General features: G+C 35.9%; 1 protein-coding gene across 3 annotated transcripts in view; it reads left to right on the plus strand.

Moving 5' to 3' along the window:
* Nucleotides 1–24,221, plus strand: part of LOC145667071 (ABC transporter G family member 20-like) — a 112,175-nt gene extending 87,954 nt beyond the window's left edge. For all 3 annotated transcript variants that reach the window (XM_081734775.1, XM_081734773.1, XM_081734776.1), the window contains 3 exons: nt 7,816–7,992; nt 16,963–17,049; nt 23,998–24,221. In XM_081734775.1, the coding sequence (XP_081590901.1) occupies nt 7,816–7,992; nt 16,963–17,049; nt 23,998–24,215 (482 nt within the window). In that variant the 3' untranslated portion in view covers nt 24,216–24,221. The remainder of the gene's footprint in view (nt 1–7,815; nt 7,993–16,962; nt 17,050–23,997) is intronic.
* The last annotated feature ends 255 nt before the right edge of the window (nt 24,222–24,476 follow it).

Below are 24,476 nucleotides of genomic sequence, written 5' to 3' on the forward strand. Positions count from 1 at the left end.
TTTGGAAGTAGTTATTTTAATAGTAAAAGTAATAGCAGTATAGCTAGTATAAGTTATAGCTGTATAGCAGTGGCGACGAGGTAAAAGGATTTACAATATGGCAGGTTCCAAACTTTTTGAAGCATTTGGGGTGGAAGACCAGGAAATAAGTGATTATTTGGACAGGTTTGATCAATTCTGCATAGCCATGGAGTTACCGGCCGCAAAGAAAGTGCCTACATTGATCGCGTCTATCGGTGCAAAAACATACAAACTATTGAGAGACATTTGTGAACCGGAAAAGATACAAGATCTGACCTACGCAAAAATCAAAGACAAGTTAGTGTTAAACTTCCGACCAAAACTCAACACAATTTCAGAACGGTACAAATTCAGATTTATTCAACAGTCACAAGGTCAGTCCGTTACCGAATTTGTAGCCACGTTGAGACAGCAAGCAGCATTGTGTAAATTCGGCACATTTTTAGAAGAAGCATTACGGGATCAGTTTATATATGGCATCAATGACGATAATGTGCGTAAGAGATTGTTAGCAGAAGACAATATGACCTTCACAGTAGCTGTTCAAATGGCAGTGCAAGCGGAAACTATTGGTAACGACATGGCAATCATGAGAAAGAAAGAATTCGAAGAGGTTGGTCAGGTGAATGTGTTGAGTCATTATCAAGGTAAGCCAATAAGCAAAATCAAACACAGGTAAGGTACAGTAGTAACAGTGAAAATAGTAATAAAGCAGAACGGTACAAGGGTAAATTTGTGTGTGGTAAGTGCGGGAAACAACATAACAAATACTCCTGTCCTGCGAAATATGTGAAGTGTAATTTTTGTGGTGTGCAAGGCCATTTTCAGAAAATGTGTTTTAAAAGACATGAAGTACAAGGGACTATTGACGCAGAAGACGTAACAGAAAAAGTGAAAGAAATTAAAGTGACCACCCCAGAAACGTCAGTAATACAGGAAGAAAACTTAGATAAGATCGTTGAATTATTGGCAATGGACGTACCAGACGGTAAACGCAAGGACTTATGTAACATACCGCTAAAATGTGACGGTAAGACAGTGTTTTTTGAACTAGATACCGGTGCCGCAGTGTCAGTAATCAGTAGAGATGCATGCAACGAACATTTCCCCAACAAACCAGTAGTATCGGATGCCATTAAATTATGCAATGCCGATGGTAGACCGTTAGACACTAAAGGTAAAATAATGGTGGAAGTGCAGTGGAAAAGCAGTAAGTGGCAGTTACCATTATATGTACTGGATGCTAAACTAAACCAACCAATTGTGGGACGCTCATGGATCAATATACTTTGGCCTTGTTGGAAAGAACAGTTTAGTAGTAATATTGCTTCGATAGGAACAGATGACGAAACTGTAGCTGACAACTTAGCAAGTAAAATCAAAGATGAGTTCAAAGAAGTGTTTGAGGGAGACTTAAACACACCAGTTAAAGGGTACAAAGTGGTATTACCAGTGAAAGAAGAAGCGGTACCAATTTTCAAGAAGGCATACGAAATACCGGTAAGTTTGAAACCACAAGTGAAAGATGAGTTAGACAAGTTAGTGCAACAAGGAATTTTGACGCAAGTGGATTATTCCGATTGGGCGACGCCATTGGTATTAGCGAGAAAAAAAGATGGAAGCATCAGGTTATGCTGGGACTTTCGCGTGACGGTAAACAAAGTTCTGGAAAAAGTATCGTACCCACTACCACGCATTGAAGACTTAATGAACAAGTTGAAGGGTGCCCATTGTTTCGTATTGTGTGATTTAAAGCAGGCGTACCAACAATTGTTGATCCATGAAAATTCATTAAAATACATGACGCTGAACACACCTTGGGGTTTGTACCAACACAAAAGACTAGCATTTGGGTTGAGCTGTGCAGCACAAATTTTTCAAAAGTTTATGGAGTCAGTGTTACAAGATTTACCGTGGGTTGCATGTTTCTTGGATGATGTGATAATATGGGGAAACGATACGTATGATTGTTACCAAAAGACACGGATACTCCTACAAAAGTTCAAGGATCTGAATATCAGACTGCGGGGAGACAAGTGTGTTTTCTTCAAACAGGAAATAGAGTATTTGGGACATCATATTAGTCCAGAAGGAATTAAACCAATGGAAGATAAGGTGGAAGCGATCATAAAATGTCCCGAACCGACGAATGTAACGCAACTGAAGGCCTTCCTAGGCATGCTTTCATTTTACCATAGACAACTACCTGGCTTAGCGTCAAAAATTCCGTCGTTGTATGCATTACTAAGAAAAGGAGCCATATGGTGTTGGGATGAACGACATGCACAAGAATTTACACAAGCGAAAGAACTGCTGAAGAAGGCGGAAATACTACACCCATTTGATGAGAAGGAAGAGGTGGTACTCGTTACGGATGCATCACAGGATGGAATCGGCGCTATGCTGTGTAACAAAGTGAATAACAAGTTGAAGACGGTAGCGTGTACGTCAGCAACATTGAGCAATGCAGAACGTAACTATGCCCAGTTCGAAAGAGAAGCATTAGCGATAATACACGGAGTAAAGAAATTTCATAAATATTTGTTCGGTAGACGTTTTACAATTATTACAGATTCTATGCCAGTCAAGATCATATTCGGAGAAAAGGCTATTCCAGACGCAGCTTCACCAAGACTCCAACGATGGATGTTGTTCTTGTCTTCGTACGACTTCAAAATTCTTTATAGTAAGCAAGTGGAAGTAGCAGATTTCCTATCCAGACTACCGATTAATGAGCCACCAGTGGATGTAAAAATAGACGAAAAAGAGTTCATAAGCCAAATAATGTTGGCACCATTAACGCTCCAAGAAGTCATGGAGGCATCGGAAGAAGACCGACTATTATGTCAGGTGAGAGAATGGATAATAAAAGGCTGGCCCAGGAAGTTGAAGGAAGAACATAATACTACAGAGTTAAGAACATTCTTTAACAACAAGCAAAGACTTTCAGTTGTGAACAAATGTGTGATTATGGAAGGCAAAACTGTACTCCCACATAAGTTAAGGAAGAAGTATCTGGAACAGTTACACAGGAATCACCTAGGTGCTTGGAGAATGCTGGCTATAGCTAAGGAAGCAGTTTGGTGGCCAGGTTTAGACCGTGATATCAAAAAAATGAGCGAATTTTGTGAAACGTGTAATAGCATGAATAGGAATAACTCGAAAAATCAATATAGTAGTTGGAAAGCAGAAGCACAACCGATGGGAAGAGTGCATGTAGATCACTTTGATTGTGTGGGATCTAAATTTTTGCTGTTAGTGGACAGTTATTCAAAATGGATCCAAGTGTGGAATGTAAATTCAACGACAGCATCTGAAACTAAACAAAAGTTAGACGAGTTTTTTCAAATTTTCGGGTATCCAAAGACTTTAGTATCAGATAACGGACCTCCTTTCACATCATTTGAGTTCACGACATACCTAAAGGAAAGAGACATCAAGGCAGTGCTAACTCCACCATACAACCCAGAAAGCAATGGAATCGCTGAAAAAGCCGTGCAGACAGTAAAGCAGCTTTTAAGAAAACAGTTTTTAGACAATAAATATGCATGGAACCGTAGATTAAGAGAGCATAAGCTGAAAGAAATATTATATATGCTTCGATTCACACCGAGTAAGGCAACAGGGAAACCACCAGCGGAATTGATGTTAAATTTCCAACCACGCACAATGTTTAATGTTGTACAGAAGGGAGTGTTTGAACGCGGCAAGAAAGACAGGAAAGAAGTGGAGCAACAAGAAAAGAATAAAGTGGTCTGGGTGAAGAACTATCGCGATAGTTTTCCTAAGTTTATCAAAGCCGAACTGGTCAGGCAGATGAGTCCAGTCGTGTTTTTGGTAAGAACACAAGGAAAAATACGGAAGTGCCATCGACATCAAATAATTTTTCCGCAAGCAAAGGGAGACCAAGAAGATAAGATGCCAAGAAAATGTCAGGAAGATATATGGTTTCTTTGCCGAAAGAACCCGCTCGCAGACGCAGCAGTGGAAGATAGACAAGACATACAACTGCCTAGAAGTCCAAACATAAATTCAGAAAGTGACAGAACATCAGTCAGAGAGCAAGATCAACACCTACCAAGACAACATCCAGAAGATGGCAGAACACCAGTACGAGACCCAGATAGGCAGCTACCAACAAGATATCCAGGAGATGGCAGAACATCAGCAGAGCAGCAAGATTGGCAGCTACCAAGAAGATCCGGAAGGATCAGGAGACCACCTAATAGATTGTCATTGTAAAAAAAAAAAAAAAAAACGGGGGAAGAGTGTAATAGTGAATAATCTGTGAAGAATGTGGAAGAGTTAAATAGTGAGTAATCTGTGGAGAATGTGGTATAGCAAATAGTCTGTGAAGAGTGTGACACTACTGTCAATAGTCTGTGATGAGCATGAGGATGGCCGGCTTTGGCATGAGTCAAAGAGTTCGTGGGAGCAAGAATGAAGTTGGAGTATGCAAGTGGGCTTGTTAGAAGTACTGTGAAGAATATTATTTAGTAGCATGGGGATAAAATTTAGTAAAGTACTTTTGAAGTTTGTGTGCATGTACCCGTGTCCGTAAATAAAGAGTACCTTAGTTTGGAAGTAGTTATTTTAATAGCAAAAGTAATAGCAGTATAGCTAGTATAAGTTATAGCTGTATAGCATAATCTAGCATTTGCCCAGTATAACTGAGGAACAACCCTGGAAAATCCTCAGTCAGGATGGCTGGTCTCCGAATTCCAACCCGGTATTATCCAATTGTGAAGCAAGAATCCTAACAAGTAGCCTGAGCTCGCTCCGTATTATTATTATTATTTAATTAACGTAATGTTTTAAAATTAGTGCAAATTAAACCGTACTTTCTTTATTGCTGATGTTATAGTTAATAAGCCTACATGAGACATCAGTCCCCCATTAAGAAAGAATACTAGAACTGGAATTCAGGAAGCGGGGGTGAAGAGATTAATAAGGATGAGGAAACTATATACGATGCAAAAACTGAGTAATTATGACTTCGTCACAGATATATTCACGTACATACGTCAATTAATATTTCTCTGATACAGCGCACTCTTAATTTCTATAGTGGCAGGAAAATGGCCCGCTTTTGTAAACGAACACACTAAGCACGTGCGTATAGGCGCAATGTCCGTGCAAAGAAACATAGGTAAAACTAGAAAAAAGAATAGGGTAAGCGAGGGGAAAATGATAAACCGCCCTTCAACTTGAAAAAAAAGAAAACTAAAAATAACTAAACTTAGAGCTACGAAAGACGCGAGGCGAATTTTATTGAAAAGATTGTTTTTCCTTAGTGATTAGTTGTGCTAACTATGAACATGAATTAAAAAGAAAACAAGTAGCTAGCTCTGAGTTTCCCAAACTAGTTGAAAAGAAAATATTGGATAAAATTTAATAATAAAGAAGCCATTTATGATAACTAAAACAAACTAAATTCTTGGCACGACAGTCCTTTGGTTCCTACCAGCGGGCTTACGTTGAAAGTGGGGATGTGTAGTCAAAGCATCGACACCCGAAGTCCCTATTGCCGGCTTTCTAGACTGCAGTCGGCTACTTCTTAAAGATAACTCCCCAATTGTCCTCACGATGCTGGGTCAACATCGAAATTGTTGAGTGCCTCTCCGGGAATTGAACCCATGATCACGGGCACCTAAGGCACGCTCTCTGTCTTCTATAGACGAAAAGCTATAGTTACCCACATTGTCTAATACAGAAATAAGTTCTGATTCTCTAATAGCTGCTGATGGTGATAGTCAAGGTTCACCAAAGCATGATCCCAAACCCAAACTGAGATATTGATGTCACTGGAATGCCTGAAAAGTCATTGTGAGTAAGTGAATTGCCCACTTGTCAGAATGAAGGGCGATGGTGATGTGAAATGCGGGGCTGTCAGAGGTACTACTTATGATAATTGGATTTATAATATTCTATGTTGCCATAAACCCTCTTCAGGAACAAAACTGTTAATCTTAGCTTTGAAAACGTTACATAAGGAGTTTTATTGCTATCATTAGGTTGCATTAGGAATTATCGGATTTATTTTAACGCTTAACTTTTACATCTCTTCTGATTTACGAATATTTAAATCGCGATTATCCCCTTACGGTCAATTAGTGATATTTTAAATCATTTCGAACCAACTTTATATATGGTTAGTCTTGTTATATGGGAATAAGTGAGACCAGAAGCAGTCTACAGGCTAAGTCCAAAAGAATCTTGGCCGACCTCCTGATAAACCACGTCTTTCAGCAAGGTGAATTGTGGCAATCCGATACCCACATGAGGAAATCTTCGGTTCAGTGTGAAAGCTTCCATAAGAACCAGCACTCTAATCAGTGAAATGTGCTTTGCTAATTTTTATTCAATGTGAAAGTACCTAACTTTATTGACAGAAAAGAAAAGGCATTTATTTCAAACAAGTCGCCATTACAGTTTTTGTATTTGAACACAACACTTATGAAAAGTCATGTTAAAGCGCAACTTGCCCCTGAAAAAGAATATTTATCTGTTTTTAGTTTCTCGTATTCCCCAAAGTACCGGTACATGCGGAATTAGTGCTCGCCTTCCGCTCGCATTACCTAGGTAAAACGGCTACGATCTTGGTACTAGCACTTGTTTCGGTGTCCAGATCTCAAATATTTATCTTTCAACCTGATTCTATGTATGAATCCGAAATTTCAAATCTAGATAAGGGGCACCAAAATTCATAGTTTATTCTCGGTGCTCATATTGTGATTTACTAAATAATTATTAAATCTAATTGTAAAGTATACATTTGATATTTAGAGCAGACTGAGCAAGATAAATATACGTAAAAACTAGTCAATACTTGTCTTAACTGTTTGTTTTCTTAACTGTCAAAGAAATAGGTGTATTGAGGAATATTAAATATTCAAGTTTTGTATTCCGGTTTCAAATATAAATATGTGTGTATTTCATCTCGGTCCTGCAACCGGATGGACCTAGATCCGACAATCGAATTCTCATTCGGGTCAAATCAGATTATTTTTTAGTAAGGCAAGCATTTGATCTTTAGTGTAGAATGAAGGAGAGACAAATAGACTTGTCAATATCCGTCTTAATTTTCTGTTTTCTTTTTCGCTGTCAGGGCTTCGTGAAATTACTTTTGGTGAATTTTTGATATTCAAGTTTATCACAATTTGGGGGGGATGTGGGTTTGGATAAGAATCAAGATCTGAGATCCGGATTTCGGATGCAGATCCGAATTTCGAACCCAGATCCGAGATCCGAATCCAGATCTGAGATCCGGATCTTCGGAACCGGCCATCCCTAGTATACAGTGGCCAACACAGCACGGCATCAACAGATTTGACATCATCAATCACCCTCCCTGCAGTCTGCATCTCGCTCTAAGCAACTTTCACCTGTTCTCGCTCTTGAAGGAGCTCCTAGGGGGCCGTCGCTTCACTTCAGACGAGGAGTTGAAACACTTTGTTACAACGTGGCTGAATATGCAAGGAGAATATTTTTACCAGGAGGGAATCTTCAAGCTTATCTCACGATGCGACACGTGCCTCAATCGACATGGAGACTATGTCGAAAAATAACCTAATGTATATATTATCTGTTGGCTGTATTGGTTGTATGAAATACTACACCTTTCACTGCAGGCTTTGTAACCTTACTATCTCATCACTCATTGTATTGTTTCGTTTACATTTTTACTTTTTTATTTTATTTATTTATTTATTTATTTATTTATTAGTGTAATATACTTCTGAGTTTCTTCGTTTTTCATTAAAATGTTTTCTATGTATGCATATTCTTTTATAGGTGTGAACAATTTAGAAATTGTTTTGTCTCATGTAACTGTGTTTATGATTGTGGTATTGGGACAGATTATAGTTTCGCTCGTGTTTATGTTTCTGGTTTTCAAAGTCACTAATTTGGGAAATTTTGGTGAGATAATTTTGCTGCTGATGATAGTGGGTCTCTGTGGAATTAGCTGTGGTACGTATAATTTAATTATTATATTTTATTCTTTTTTTATTATTATTATTTACTCATCTACTTTTACTAGAGGCAGATCTTAAAATTTCAGTACAACCTAGAAATTTCTTTGTAGACAAAGTTTTAAACTTCATAGTTGTAACATATAATCTATGGATTGGTAGTTACTGGTTTAATAATATTTGAATGAATATTTTGAATATATGGTTTTGCATCGAAAAAGCTTTTTCGATTATCGTAATTTTCTGACGTCTATACTTATGCCATCTGGCGGGAATTTCGAGTGTGAGTGCATTCTTTTTCTATAATGCTAGTCATGTTCGTATTTGTTTAAAATATTTTCTGTAATTGCCGGGAGCTTTTTCAAGATTAATATTCTGCCATATTACCAAGTATGGCGTATCGGTTTAGAACAAGATAGCTGTTTACGGGGCAGAACAGTAAATACCTTTGATTGGTTAAAAATCTGAAAAATATATCCGGGTCAAAATTGTTAATTAATTGTTTTTATAACTAACTACATCAGTTTGTTAAATTGTCGTATATAATTCTTGTTGAGAAAATATTGAAAAGTTGAATATACTATTTGTTCAATTTAAATTTGTTGCTAGTCTCGAGTAGTACTTTACAAAATTTCTATCCTACTATTAATGTTGAGGTATAGTAACTGGTTTTCCTCGTAGCGACCATATTTGAAGATTACGCATCCTTCTCCATATTCAGTGTGATATTACGCTACTTTTCGAAGCTTTAGTCACAAAATAGAAATTAATCAAAACCGAAAGTGGTGTAATGAATGTATGGTTACATAGTAATTTTTACTAGTTCATAGCAAACCTATTTTATTCGATACAAGAGTTCGTTAAATGTAAAGTAACTGTGTGGAGTGTGTTATTTTACTTATATTACAAGTACTGTAGGCGCAAAGGAGTGGGTGTATCACTATTAGCAAAGGGCAAAGAACAATATATATATACCGGTATATACAATTTGAGTTAACGCTGTATTTTAGTACATTTACAGAAGTTGAATAAATCATTTCTTCCAACAAATTAGAAACAGTATTATTGGTAACGAATGACATACTGTTCAACACCACGAAAGTTCCTTTTTCGATTTTCTCGAAAAATGCGCCTGAGAATCGAGAATTTACTATTTAAATAATGTGTTTTTAACTTTGAATCTGTATATTATTAATTAGAGAAGCCAGAATATAGAGGACACAAATATCTCTGCTTGTCCTTAAATCATAAGAATGTTGGGGGGAAATTTAAAGTAAAGAACAAATGTTTCTATGAACAAGTCCTTTTCTTTCCGATAAAATATAGAGCTTTATTTACACAAAATTATAGAATCCAGTTTATGAAACAAATAATGTTACAGAGAAATAAAAGACAAGTGAAAATGAAAGTCAGCTTTCTGTGCAATTACGTGGAAGACCAAACGTCTACCGTTGAATTCAACAGTGACAGCCTTTAGTATACATAAAAAAGTAAAATACAACTTACATATGGTTAAAAGGCTGTCTTACGACACCAACAACTTTATAGTTTCCACCCATGTTATTTTATGCTGTCCGAGCCATGATCAGAATCCGAAACCAAATGAATCCTTGGAATCCTTGGTCTGTTACCTAACTATTTAAACGAAACAATTTGCACTATTTTGAACCCTGAGGTTCTGTAATTACCTTGCTTTTTTTTTTTTTTTTTTTTTTTTTTTTACTCTAATGTCTCAAGAAAATAGGTGACCATCTTCAAGCTTCTGACTGAAAAGTAATTGACTATAAACACATTTAATCTATTTATCTAAATATGATATTTTAAAATTCATTTTCTCGTCATTAGGATAGCCATAACCAAATCTACAAAATATTTTTTGTACTTGAACAATTCCCTTTTGTCCATTTTCAAGACAATGCAATATTATTCACTTGAATCTCCTTTTCACATTGGATTAAAAATTGTTAATATATCTTATATAAAATATTAAATTTTTTTCACTGTCCTTATAATTTCATTGCATCACTCATAAGCATGTTATTTTGTTGAGTTCGACTATATCTCATCTTTACACAATATTTCAATTAAACAGAAGTAAAAAAATTAATATCATTTTACTTACAGATTTCTTTACTTACCGAATTTTCTTTCAAATTTCCGATCTTTCGGCTCTCCCTTGAAGTCTTGGTCACGAAAGATAAAAACAGGAAGAAAAAGAATGGAAACATCAAGAAATAAAAAGAAACGGACTTTCAAAGGAAAGAGCTGTATTGTACGGAAACACGTCAAGTACGGAAATCCGTTTTTATTCTCCGTGACCAAGACTTCAGGGAAGAGTCGAAAATTTGGAACTTTAAAGAAAATTCAGGAATTACAGAAATCTGTAAGTTGAATGACAGTTAGAATTCCTGAGCGTGGGTTTACATTGCTTCGAACTTTTTTTTTTTTTTTTAAACAATTTTTGAGATACAACTTAACTTTGGCTATTGAATGATAAATTTAATTTAAACAAAATATGATTTATTGATGGTTGCAGTTACAAAATTAATAAATAGTATAATGGATACAAGTGGAACATATTATCCCCTCACGGGATACCAATTTTCACTACTCTATCCAAAAATAGGCCAGTAAGGAAAAAAAATGACTTACATAGTAAACTCCAGTCCCATCCTTCAGAGATTGTCAGACCTGTAAGTTAGTAGGCTTGATTGTTGTAAGTGAAAGTGATGATCCTCGCTGCTTCCACCCATCTTTTTTTATTTCACAGTTTATCTTGTTATTTAGTTTTTTATCTAGTAGTTAAAAGTCACTTTAATAGTTATTTATCTAAAGGTTGAGTGTTAGCATGCGGGGTCAGGTTAAATTCAGTTCCATTCTGGTTTTTGTTTATTACCAGTCTATCACCGTTTATTGCCATTTTTTAAATGTAATCTTTAGTCATCAATTATTTTTTTAAAAATGTTTTAAACACTTAATAACTTTCTTTTCTTCGTCCTCTCTGGCGGGTATGTAACAACATTGTCTGAAGTTAACATTTGATAGTTAATTATATTTTTAAGCTGTATCTCATTAACTGTAATATGTATTCTCGATGTGCTATTGTTACGATGAAGAACTGAATGATGGTATAATTCAATATTAGTTTCATCTCAGTACGTGGCATGGTTCTAGTACAGTATCGACTTCTAAGTATCCAAAGAAATCATTTTCGTTGGTTTTCTCGAAAACTACGCATGAGCATATCATATCAGGCATGTCATTTTGTTTAGGTCAATAAGTCTTATCAGTCCTATCAATTGGTATATGTCTTTTTGGTACAAGAACACTATACCTGCTGACATTCATAGGAAGATTGATGAGGTGTATGGGGAGAGCTAAATTTCAAAACAACATGTAGGGAAGACGTGTCGTGCCTTCAAAGAAAGACGGACCAATATTGTTATTACAAACCTGGACACAGCGGTAGACCCAGTACTTCAACCGCTGACGTTACGCTTGGAACGAGTACAGCACCCCTTCTACAGCCTAATTACGACTACGGCCATTATTTGGCATGTAATTATGTCAAAACCGCTGCCTCACGGTGGCTACAAAAACTTGACGCGGATTTTTATGCCATTATGATACCCCCCAACGGCAACGTTGTGTGCGGTTCACGGGGCGGATCCAGGACGGACTTCTGGGGGGGCGGTTGGTTATAACACTGCTACTTAGAGCTACTTTTAAGTGCTGCAAACTCTGGGATGGGCTTTATTTATATATATAAAATAAGAAAGTTCCCTCTTCTGGGGGAGAAGGCAATCGCCCCGATCGCCCCCCTTCCGGATCCACCCCTAGTTCACAAAAACTGTGTTTACATCGAAGACTAGTGTTGAGTGTCCACTATCATCAGACATTATATATAGACATTACAAGTTGTCTATTGCTTGTATAGCGTAATGACAATAAGATATGTATTATATTTTATTCTAATTTATATTTATATGTGAATATTGCAATAAAACAGAGTCTGTCAATGATATAATGGACTGTCAAACCAAGCCAACGATAATCAAACAATGTAGAAGTAATATGTAACAGACAGGGTGGCGATAAAAATCACAGGAAAGAATTCCCTAACTTTTCCCATGTTTCCAAGATATCTTTTTTTTATTATTATTATTATTTTCCCTGATATGCAATTAATCATACAGACATACAGACTTTCCTATGTCGATGGGAAGACAAGACCAAGAAAACATGATAACGAATTCATATTTTCTCCTAATCAATTAGAAAAATAAATAATATAAAGTAAATACAACATATTTTATTTTGAAATTACAGAACACTTTTATAATAAAAATTCCTGCACAAAGCAAGAAATCAAACATCTTCCTTGAAACTTGAGTCTGTAGCTTTAGTCACCTGATAAAAAAAATCGTCCCATGTGAAAGGAAAAAGTCACTCAACAAAATCCAAATTGTAAAATAGACGCTAGGAAGACAGGAAGTGAGACATTCATCAAAAGGATGTATATATATAAAACTGGCTGTAGTATATTAACGTATCTTTAGAAAAAAAATATATAGTACTATGTAATTCATTTCACTTCTCTAAATGCTTTCTTTCATCGTCAATATTGCGCTTACCTTTCATTATTTTAGACTTCTTAACTTTCTTTTGCTATCTTCTGCTTCTTTTTGTTTCTTTTCCTCTTCTTGAGTATGATCATTTTGTGTACAATGAGTCACTCTGATAAAGTGTTGTAAAGAAGTGGACTGCGAGGAGAGAGTCTGAAATTCAGTCAAGAAAGGTTTTACTTTTGAAGCAAATGCTTTAAAATATGTAAGTTTAGGACCAAGCATTTTCCCTTATTCCAACATACTTGACACGTTTCATAGCTCAAAGAGCTGGGAACTTTCTTATCCTTCCTGTCACGGTGAATATACAACAAAAGATATGAATAAATGTCAGTGACTCGTTGGGCAACACTACTATTTTCAAGTCCCAACACAATAAAACTTCACTGAAAAATTTTCTGAGCCTGTATAGGAATGTACCTGACATGACGTGCTGGAATATCCTTAAATAAGCTCTTAGAAATTCAACGATTCTCCAATTCGTTACCTCAGTTGCAGTCTTAAATGCTCCATGCAAAGTAAGTAACCCCACAGGATCCTATACTGGATCATTTGATAATGTCTTATGCAGAAATGTAAAATTTAAATTAGTGTCATCCATTGAAATTTAATGACCATTCATGATAACCTTAAACTAAGGTGTATGCTATTTTGCCAAGTTGAAGCTACATTCCCCAGCAATCTCACTGTCTGAATACATAACTGACACTTCCACATTTTTAGCAGCAGTGCGCATTGATATATGTCATTACACTTTGAATACGCTATAATGATTCTGCTTTCATAATGATATCTTTTACTAAGAATCTCTGTAAACTACTTTGTTTCGTGCCCGACCTAGTACTCACTTTCATCGTAGAATCCAGGGGGAAAACGGAAAAACTCCGAGAAAACCCGCCCATTCGGTGTTTATTTACCAAAATCCCATATCGTTCACCATAGTTTGAGTGCAGGAACATTGGTTCCAGAAATGAACGCTCCACCGACTACGTCACCGAATTTCTATTTGAAATGAAATCTTTAAGTTCTACGTCCCACAGTTAAGCCGGCTAGGCTAAAGGAGACGATGATGAAAAATGAATGAAATGGTGGAATGAAGAAAGTGGTAGGAAACGGGAGAACCTCGAGAAAACCCACGCACACGCTGTAGTCCACCACAAAGTTCACTTGGCGCGAGCTGGGATCAAACTAAGGACCCCATGCACCAGAGGTGAACGCTCTACCACTGAACCACCGCGGCCCCGAATTTCTGTTTGAGTTAGTATCAACATGCACAATATTTTTAAGCCGCAATCTGGAATATGATCGATTGCTTTGATCAATTTCCTTCAATCAATGTAACACGTGATAATGAACCGTCAGCAAAAAGGAAACAAAATATACAACAATATAGGAATATGATGGAGATTCTAACGAATTTTCCTTACAGTAAAGATATGAAAATGTCAACATTAAAATAGGAATTACACATCATGAAACATCATTATTTCCTCAGGGTACTAGTAACAAATGAATTTTATTTTACGATAATCTGGATCGAAAATCTGATCGTCCCTTTTTTTTCTTTTCATTTCACTAAAAATTACTAAATACAGAAATTCAGTCTTTGTTACGAATTCTTGGAAAGAACTGATAGCAGGGGTATCTCAATCCCCCAGAATAGTTGAAGTCCCCTTTAAATAGCTACATTGCAGTTACAAAATACCTTTTACAAGTCTTATCTGAATAAATCTTGTTGTATAAAATTTTGAATACTTTGTATTGGCATTGATAAAGCATATAAAAATTTGGCTCAAAGAATGACTAACAGAGAGAGAATGAAACTTTATTTGAATCTCATGTACCATAAATATTGTTCGAAAATTGCTGTATCATTTTAAATGTCAGAATAATTTTAAAATGAGTGTAAACATTTCTTTTTCAACTTTTAAATTTTTTAAACTTATCATTACAAATGTATAACTATTGACAAAAAATTATTAAATATATATATATATATATATATATCTATAAATGTATAACATTAATAAAGATTGCATTGTAAGCATACAGGGGAAAATATACTTTGGTATCTATAGGTGTATTACATATTTAAGGCTCAAGTGTCTAATGAAATTAGTCCACTTATTCATTGAGTATTGCCCCAATGCATACGCTGATGTGCAACTTTATCAGCAATTTTTGTAAATTCACAAGTACTTCCCAAATAAATTTCTTTGCAAATTAAAATACATTACATTCATTATATTGAAAATACAGAACATCAAATACAGAGTACTCGTACTCCAAAATCCTTTCATTTGTGTGGTTAGCTACTTTCACCTAAGGCAGAACAGGGAATTCCAATAAAATCGGAACTAGTGGGAAAGAAAAACAAAAAAGCTTGAAATTATGAGGTGTCGAAAATGAATTTATCATTGGATCGTTGATCCAGGTGCAATTTGTGGATGATTCATCAATATGTTGTTCCACTTCACAAGCAAAAGCAAAAGATACTATGTACAACTAAGAGTGTAAGTTTGTTACACATTGTTGGTGAAGAACACAGATAAGTTTGTATATTTGAAGTTGCCAATTAAAAAAAAAAAAAAAAAATCACACAACTACATCTGAAATCGTCTTAAAACTTTCATTTCAAATTATTTTAAAATCTCATTCGTAGCAAATCGAAATTTCTTTAGTTTTCCTAGTCAATTTCCGGTCTTCTCACATTCCCTGACTTTTCCCGGTTTTCAGGTTTCTCGCCACCCTGAGCAGATACTTCTTCTTTTTCACATCAACCATAGGTTGGTGGGCAACATGGAAATTTTAAAACTTTTTCCTCCCTTGGGAGAGCTGTTTTATACTTTGATAAGTTTTATTCTTCGTAACTGCATCTAGATATTCTATCCTTGGTCTTCCTCTTCCTGGTTTCCTCCTGCCTTTCCCTCTATCCACACGGTGATCCAATCGGAGTACCGAATATGATGGCCAAGTATGCTGTTTCTTCTTTTTCCTATTATCTTCGTGATCTGTCGTCCTGCATTAGCTTCTTTTAGTAAGTATTAAAATTGATGGTCCTATTTCTTTTCCTTTCGGTCCATGATATGCGCAGCACTCTATGCCAACACCACATTCCGAATGCTTCCTGCTTGGATATTTCAGCTTTTCTCAATACCCACGTCTCTGATCCGTAATGCGCCATGCTCCATACCAGTATCTTAACAAATAGTTTACGAACGTCCAACGACACATTTCTTGATGTTAGCAGTCGTCTTTTGCTATTGATTGCTTGATTAGTCTGCACTATTCCTGAACTTACGTCTTTTTCACTTCTTCCTTCCAAGGATATTAGACTTCCTAAATAGGGGAACGTCTTAACGTCTTCGATATTATCCTCCTCTAGCCATCCCCTTCCTGCCCTGCTCTTGTGCACTTCATCACTTCGGTTTTCTTATTATTTATCTTCATTTTGCATGTTTTTTTCCAGTAGGTCGTTCAAGTTTGAAAGTGCTTCCTGCAAATCATTTTCTTCTCCGCTATATAAGTCATCAGCAAACTTTATCGTGCTGAAAACCTGGCCATTTATTTTTACACTTTTCTTGTATTTATCCAAGAATTCTTTCATAGCCTCTTCTATAGACACTAAACAGGAGAGGTGAAAGTCCACATCCTTGTCTTAGTCCTTTACTTATTCTTCTTCCTTCTGATCTTTTCTTATAACAGCTGTCTGGTTCCTGTGTAGTTGGTAGGCCTATATTATTTTTCTGTCTTTGTAATCGACCTTCAGATTCTTCAACGCTCTGAACATGATATCTCAATCTACGTTGTCAAAAGCTTTTTCTATATCTACAAATGCTATCATAATTGGTTTGTTTATTCTGATGTGCTGTTCCATGATCAACCGAAGACTCAGTATTGGTTCCCTTGTCCCGTACTTAAAGCATGGAAACAGGAGCTTTCCCGTTAATTTCATAAGTAGAGTGATTGACCACAGATACTATAGTTTAAGATTTTCAGACTGATTCTGCATCACAAACGATTTTAATAATACAAGATCATAATATTTCCGTTTTACTTTTCATGACAATGAAAGCTAGCTATTACACTGCTTCTGTCATAATATTCTTCAAGAGTGAAGTGAGTACTCTGCTTGTTTGAACTTAATTTTGAAGGAACCAAAAGCAATACGCCTAAAAAGAATAATATATAACAACGTTTATCTTTAAAAATATGGTGATAAAAAAGAAAGGAAGGGAACATATTAAAGTATAGCAGTTACTACTCTGATTTTCTATAAGTGTAGATTTACTTTAACTAAATTATGATTATTGCTTAGTTTATTATTATTATTTTTATTTAAGGTTACGTCATGTCTGCATGTTTTGAGACAGAACGAGAAGCTATCCAAGGAGCTTTGGGTAGTTATTATCCAATATTACTCTTAAGTGGTATGCTTTCTTTTTCATTTCTTTATTGCTTTAACATAATTTAAATAATTATTATAAGTAGAGTTATAACAGTGTATGGTAGGATTATTATACAGTAGGTGGATTCCAAATGCAGACAGGCAGGGGGTGTCAAGATGATGTCACAAATATCCATCATACTGAAATATAATGTTCTAGATACAAAATGATGAGACCCATATTTTTTTGTTTCGGAGAAAAAAAATGTTGAGCCGACTTATTCTGCTTCAAAGTTCGAGGGTCATTTTGTCATAAGTTTTGGCGCCAAAAATATAAATGCCTGTTTCTCAGGAACTATGAAAGATATTTTAGTCGGGTTTTTTGTATTTGAAAGGTAATGAAAAGGCCTTTCAAATGCATGTACAACAAACCTCATATGCAGCGTTTGGGATGTTCTGTTAATGAAAATACAGAAAAATAGCCCCCTTTTGGAGCCCCAAAATCTCGAAAAGGCCACCCTCAAAAATTATGTAATTTGCAGGACAGTTACAGCAATACCTCACGTTGAACATCTATAAATTTCAGAGGGTGTATATTCCTGGTTTCAATTTTACAAATGATCTGCGTAAGCAAATTTACAAGCTGAAACGTAAACAGAATCACAATTTGTCAGCACGCGATTGCAGCAGATTGTTAATGGATAAACAATACCCGAAGTGTAAATTCAAACCAAACAAAACATAAAGAACAGCATTATATAGATTATAAGAACCCATAACGAAAAAACAATCATAGATGCTTATGTAACATGCTAGTTGGTGGAAAAATAATTGTGGTTTCTTGGTGAATGTGGCGAATGTCCCAGGAGTGCTGCAATCACGTTAGAATCTTTTGGATTACCTGATGAAGAGGACAGTGAAGATATATCGTTTGCAATCTGGGAGAATGGGGACCTAATCAAAAAGACAGTTCCAGTAGGTCTGTTCATTCGCGACATTGCTAAATGGACAGTCAAAGCTATTCCACACTTGCATGTGAAATATATTCAAAGAAAAGCAGTGACAGAAGGAAAAAAAAAACAGAGCAAAGAGAGACAGTCAACACGTAGTGCTTCATGTTGATTTCGCTGAAAACTGGGCAGTTCTCCTACAAAATGACAATCAAAGCTACCACTGGAAAACCGACCAGGTGTCTATATTCACTGCAGTAGCATATAAGGGAGACTGTACAAAAAGTTTTGCTATTGTCAGTGATGACAGCACCCATGACTCTGCGCATGCTCTTCTGGCTATTAAGAAAATCATTAGTTGCATTACTGAGAATGGAGGTGCAATTGCAGCACTAACGGTTATATCAGATGGAGCTGCAAGTCACTTTAAAAATCGTTACCAACTCCATGAACTTGGAACATTCAACATTCCAATCAGGAAATGGATTTTCACAGCCACTGGGCATGGAAAATCAGCATGTGACGGTGTTGGCGGTAAAGTTAAACACCTTGGTACACGACACAATTTATCAACTGGGCATATGAAGTGCATTCAGACTGCAGCAGAATTTCAGACTGTTGTTCAGACATATACATCAGGTATTACACTGCTCTACATTCCATTTGCAGAGATTCAAACATTCTGTGACGAAAAACACATAGAGTGGGAACATGTTCCGCCGGTGAAAATGATTTAAAAAAAAGTCATGTATGGCATGCAGAGGAAACTGACAATAATGATGTGGTTTCCGTTGCAAGAACTGCCCATCATGAGAAACAACAGGTGAAAATTACTATTGGCAAGAGCACTCGTGTTGTGCGGCACTGTCGACTTCGCGACATAAAGGTGGGAACGTTTCTGGCTGTTATTTATGACGACTGCTGGTGGGTTGCAAAAGCAAATGCAATTTACTTCGAGACACAGGAAGTGCATGTAAATTTTATGCTTCCACATGGACCCGCAAAGGGCTATAAATTTCCTGATACGAGGATCACAACGAAAGTTTGGAGATGTGAAATAACTTACATACTTAAAATCAATTTAACACTTACATTTCTCAAAGTATTCACCATTATATTGTACACACTTTTGCATCCTGAAAACCACTTTTGGAAGCAGTGTTGCCAGTCTTTTTCTTCAAGTGTTAAAAGTTCATTCTCGTAAGCCAGTACAGCTTCTTCAGGGCTGCAAAATCTCTTGCCACGCATGCGATCTTTGATCCTAGAGAACAGAAAAAATCACACGGGGCCAGGTCAGGGCTATACGGCGGATGAGCCATAAGTTTGACCTCCGTAGATTCTAAAAACTGAATTGTGATGTTAGCCGTGTGTGCGGACGCGTTGTCATTGTGAAGCAGGATCCCACGCAATCCAGTTCTTGGACGCCGTTCCCGAAGCTTCTGGAACACTTTTGTTAGGCAAACAGTGGTGTACCACTGAGTAGTAACCGTCCTTTGTTCTTCAAGTAAAACATGGCCAGATTTGGAGAAGAAAGTTGCGACCATCTTCTTTCCCACACTTCGCCGTCGCTTCACTTTCGTGGGTGGATTTTCGTCTGGAAAGATCCAAACTGTAAACTGGCGTTTATTTTCAGGGTCAAATTAATAGATCCAAGTCTCATCACCAGTAACAATGTCAGAGATGCGTCGAGAATTGCCTCCATCAAATATTGCAAGTATTTCTTCACACCATTCCACACGCATGCGCTTCTGCTGTTCAGTCAAAGTGTGAAGCACCCAACGAGTGAAACCTTTCTGAGCCGAAGATGATCATGAAGAATTTTTGTTACTGCTGGCGATCCAATGTTCACCGTAGATTCAATGTCCTTGAAAGTTGTTCGAGGATTTTCTGGAATCATTTGTTCCACAGCGGCAATGTTTTCATCTGACACAGCTGTTGCCGGACGTCCAGCTCACTCTTCATATTTAAGCGATGCCCGGCCTCTTCTGAATTCACAAAACCACCGAAAAATTGTAGCACGGGAAGGAGCAAGTTCCCCAAATGCCCTCTGTAAATGGTCAAGGCTTTGTGTTCCACTTTTGAAACCGTAAAGGATCAATGCCCGAAAATGTTCCCTTTCGAGCTCCATTCTAGACAGCCGATTATTGCTCACATCAACAAAACAAGTGAAGGAGATACGGCCACGCCGATAAGCGAGGCGAGTTGAAACTTGCTTTGCTTCTTCGCTCTGGATACCACTACCGAACGCAATTGTTGGAATTCAAATACTGTGCCACAACAATGCGTATCTCAAAACTTTCGTAGTGACCCTCGTAGAATTCAGCAACATGAACATCGGTGCGTCATACTTTGCGAAATATTCTGCAAGTTCTTTCTCCACCACATCCTTTTGGACAATCTGGAAGACTTCATGCTATCCGTGATACTGAAACAGCCAGTGTAGAGGAAGCTTTCATGCACAGAACACACATATGAAATACCGATACTGCTAGTTCATATTGTCTATCTTGCACATCAAATGTGAGGATCACGTTTTCAGCTTGTAAATTTGCTTACGCAGATCATTTGTAAAATTGAAACCAGGAATATACACCCTCTGAAATTTATAGATGTTCAACGTGAGGTATTGCTGTAACTGTCCTGCAAATTACATAATTTTTGAGGGTGGCCTTTTCGAGATTTTGGGGCTCCAAAAGGGGGCTATTTTTCTGTATTTTCATTAACAGCACATCTCAAACGCTGCATATGAGGTTTGTTGTACATGCATTTGAAAGGCCTTTTCATTACCTTTCAAATACAAAAAACCCGACTAAAATATCTTTCATAGTTCCTGAGAAACAGGCATTTATATTTTTGGCGCCAAAACTTATGACAAAATGGCCCTCGAACTTTGAAGCAAAATAAGTCAGCTCAACATTTTTTTTCTCCGAAACAAAAAAATATGGGTCTCATCATTTTGTATCTAGAACATTATATTACAGTATAATGGATATCTGTGACATCACCCTGACAGATTTTCTAAAATCTGCCTGAATTGAAATGGACAAGGCCAGTAGTATAAGGCAAGACTGAAGACCAGTGGCATTTATGTGATTCGGAGGACAAATATAAAACTGATTCTTCTTCTGTTTACTACTGGTACGCCTAACACTGAAAGCCATTATCACTACTTTTACTACCAATCTAACATGTAGTTCACTGTACGACACTAAATGAAAATACCACAAAACATTAGTGATTACAGATGTCTGCCTTATTACTCATATTTTTTGAAGTTTGTCGCTGCTGAAAAGAAGTCTTCCAGATCTGTTTCATAGAGATCTTGACAGATGATTTTCAAGTTTACCGGAAACGAATTTGGACTATCACAAGGTCTATTGGCATTCTGTTTCTATCACGCGATCATAAAGCTCTCATTTAACTTTCGACATCTGAATTACTGGCTGGTATAGCGAAAATATATTGCATAATTTGATTAAGTTCGTTACATCTGCTTTCTCGAGAAACACACTCCGTAATTTGTAATAATTATTATCCTTCATATCAAGTAATGATATTAGAGATTTCAAACAGAGAATTCATTGTACAGCGGTGGACACTTCTAAATGGTACAGCCATATGGAGATTTACGGCTAAGGTGTACCATTTAGAAGTGTCCCCCGCTGTACAACTCATTTCCATCGAAACTAATAACAAGTTTCATTTCTATTTCCGTCAAATTATTAAATGAAAAGATGCTACGCGATAATACAGGCACAACAATGAAAAGAATTTAAATCTAACAATTAAAATATAATATTTCTGAATAGCCAACAATGGTATAAATGGCATAGCTAATTAATTATATATAATTTAATGTATATAGTAATTATAGATAAATATAGATAATTGGTTTGTTACAATAGGAATTGAATCAAGTGGTTCATGGGGCCAAGAGAGGTTTAATTTTATCGGTAAAGTTGGGCAACGCACGTCGCTAAAATCAGGAGATACCCGAGCTAGAGCATTTCTCATACAACGCATTAGTATAGCCATTCAATGAGGAAATGTGTCAGCTATTTTGGGAACTTTGCCAACCGGAAAAGAATTAGAAAAGATCTTCCTTTTGTAGGCAATTTATGAACTATTCGTGAGAAAATTTTCTTCAAATAACATTAATAATAATAATAATAATAATAATAATAATAATAATAATAATAATAATAATAATAATAATAATAATAATAATAATAATAATAATAATACGAAGATGAAGAAGAAAACTGTTAATAAATATAAATTTGAATGAAACATCCTTGGAGACGTGACGTCACTCTTCTTAGGAGCCAGTTTAGTAACCATTGTTGAGCCAATTTACTATTTCTTGACTCGGTCATGGTTTTTTGTGTTGGAAGTCAAAAGAAGAACGTTTATAAATTGATTTCTGAGAACCATTTATACCAATACAGTAATTAGTACTGCATATCAATTTTAATAAAATTGATTATAATAAAAACTAGTAATGTTTAATTAAAGGGATAATTTAGTGCTTAAAACCGTAGATTTAGTTCATAGGTGCGTAGTCCCATAGAATGTATTCAAAACCTAGGCACTTCGGGCAGTGCTCGAAGAGCTAGTAATCCTTACTAAAAGTCAAAGAAGAATTCAAGTTTCGTAAACCTAAGAAGAGCCATGCGCGTAATATTGCGTTTTGTTATGTCTAAGAAGGAACATTATGAAATCATAACTTGTAAGTTCATTATAATTCGAACGAAGTTTAGTGTATTTGCTTCCTTATTGTGTTCGGCGTTAATTACCAGACTGAAAATGTGTCCTTATTGTTAATTTGTGAAAACATAAAAAGAAAATAACATATTTTCTCTAAGGATAAAAGTGCTTCCTTTAAAAAAAAAAAAACATACTGTTAATGAAATTGAATCGTATTGTTACTACTGATCATACTTAGAAAACTAAATTTCAAAGAAAATCATTGATTATACAGGGCGTTACAAAAATTTGTCACTATATTTTAGATTCCTCACATCAAAATAAGAAAAAGGTTCATATAGACCTCTGGTCGGAAGTGCATAGTTTTTTAGTTATAGGGAAAAATGAACTTCAAAAGTCCAGAGTTCCACTACAATAGGATCGATCATAATTGGGTCAAGACATCACTAAGGAACTAGTACGTACACTATCCAAATATCCATCTTTCAGAACCTCTGGCACTTGCACAATCAGTTTTAGAGAGGCTGTTTGGTAATACTTGATCAGTCTCTAGCCACCTCTAAAAATTGGTCTGCAAGTACTGGAGCATTTTTAAACAGTTATATTTGGATAGTTTACATACCAGTTCTTCAGTAATGTCTTGTCCCTACTACGATAGGTCCCATAGTATTGAAGCTATGTTCTTTTAAAGTTTACTTGTTTTCACGTTTGCGGCGCCCTATAACTCTTAAACTATCCATTTTTGAGCACAGATCCAAATGAACTTTTTTTTTTTTCTTATTTTGATGTGAGTAATCAGTTCCCAGAACATTGTAACACTTTTTTGTAAAACCCTGTATATGAAACTAGATCACAGACTGGTTCACATTTTGTCAAATTTATTTCTCTACAGTAGCAGATTCAGTGATGTTATATTGATTAATAATATTTTAAAGTAAAAAAAAAAAAAAAGTGTATATATTTATAGAGGTTATTTCGGGTTAGACCGATTGAAGTGCCTTTAGCGGCTGCTTTAGGAATTGAAACAAAGAATGAAAAATACACGCCAGAGTATCATATCACTGATTGCTCGATTACAATTTTTATTTACTCTACTTTCATTCATAATTGAAACTTCAAAGATGACTTCTAACAAACGTGATATATAATTGGAAGTGTTCTTTCTATTGATGTATTAACTACTACTATACATTAATAAGGAAAAAAAACGATATACTGTAATTGCAGCAATAATTTTAATTGACGTGTATTACTACAAAGTGCGACTAGATGTAAGCATTCATGCATCTTGATTACATAATAAATGTCAATACACTTACCATTTTCTTTTGCAGGCGTGCTTTGGCCTTTAACAGCAATGAATGACGGTATGAGATATTTTAGTAATACTTTACCCGTTACCTATGCCATTACCAGTATGCGTAATATTATGGTGCGAGGATGGAATTTATCACAAAATGGTGTCTGGGAAGGACTGGTCATTCCAATCGCCTGGACGTTCATCTTTTTTCTTTGCAGTATCATTATTATTAAAATAAAGTATGGATATTAACTTCCATTCTCTGTATTTTATTATCGTGTATTAAGTCTGTCAATATAATTAGCATTGCTTTCTTCATAATATTTATAAAATGCCTAAATAAAAAACATTGCAGTACATGAATATATGCATAATGAAATAGGCATATATGAAAAACTCACCTATATAAAAATTCTATCTGTACGTCACTTTATTCCAACCACTTTTAAATGCTATGCCACGACATACTGACGAGAGAAAATTAGGACATTACGGAATATAATGCATGCTTCA

Source organism: Thermobia domestica, chromosome 12, assembly GCF_964235325.1.
Source record: "Thermobia domestica chromosome 12, izTheDome1.hap1.1, whole genome shotgun sequence".
NCBI classification, from domain to species: Eukaryota; Metazoa; Arthropoda; class Insecta; order Zygentoma; family Lepismatidae; genus Thermobia; species Thermobia domestica.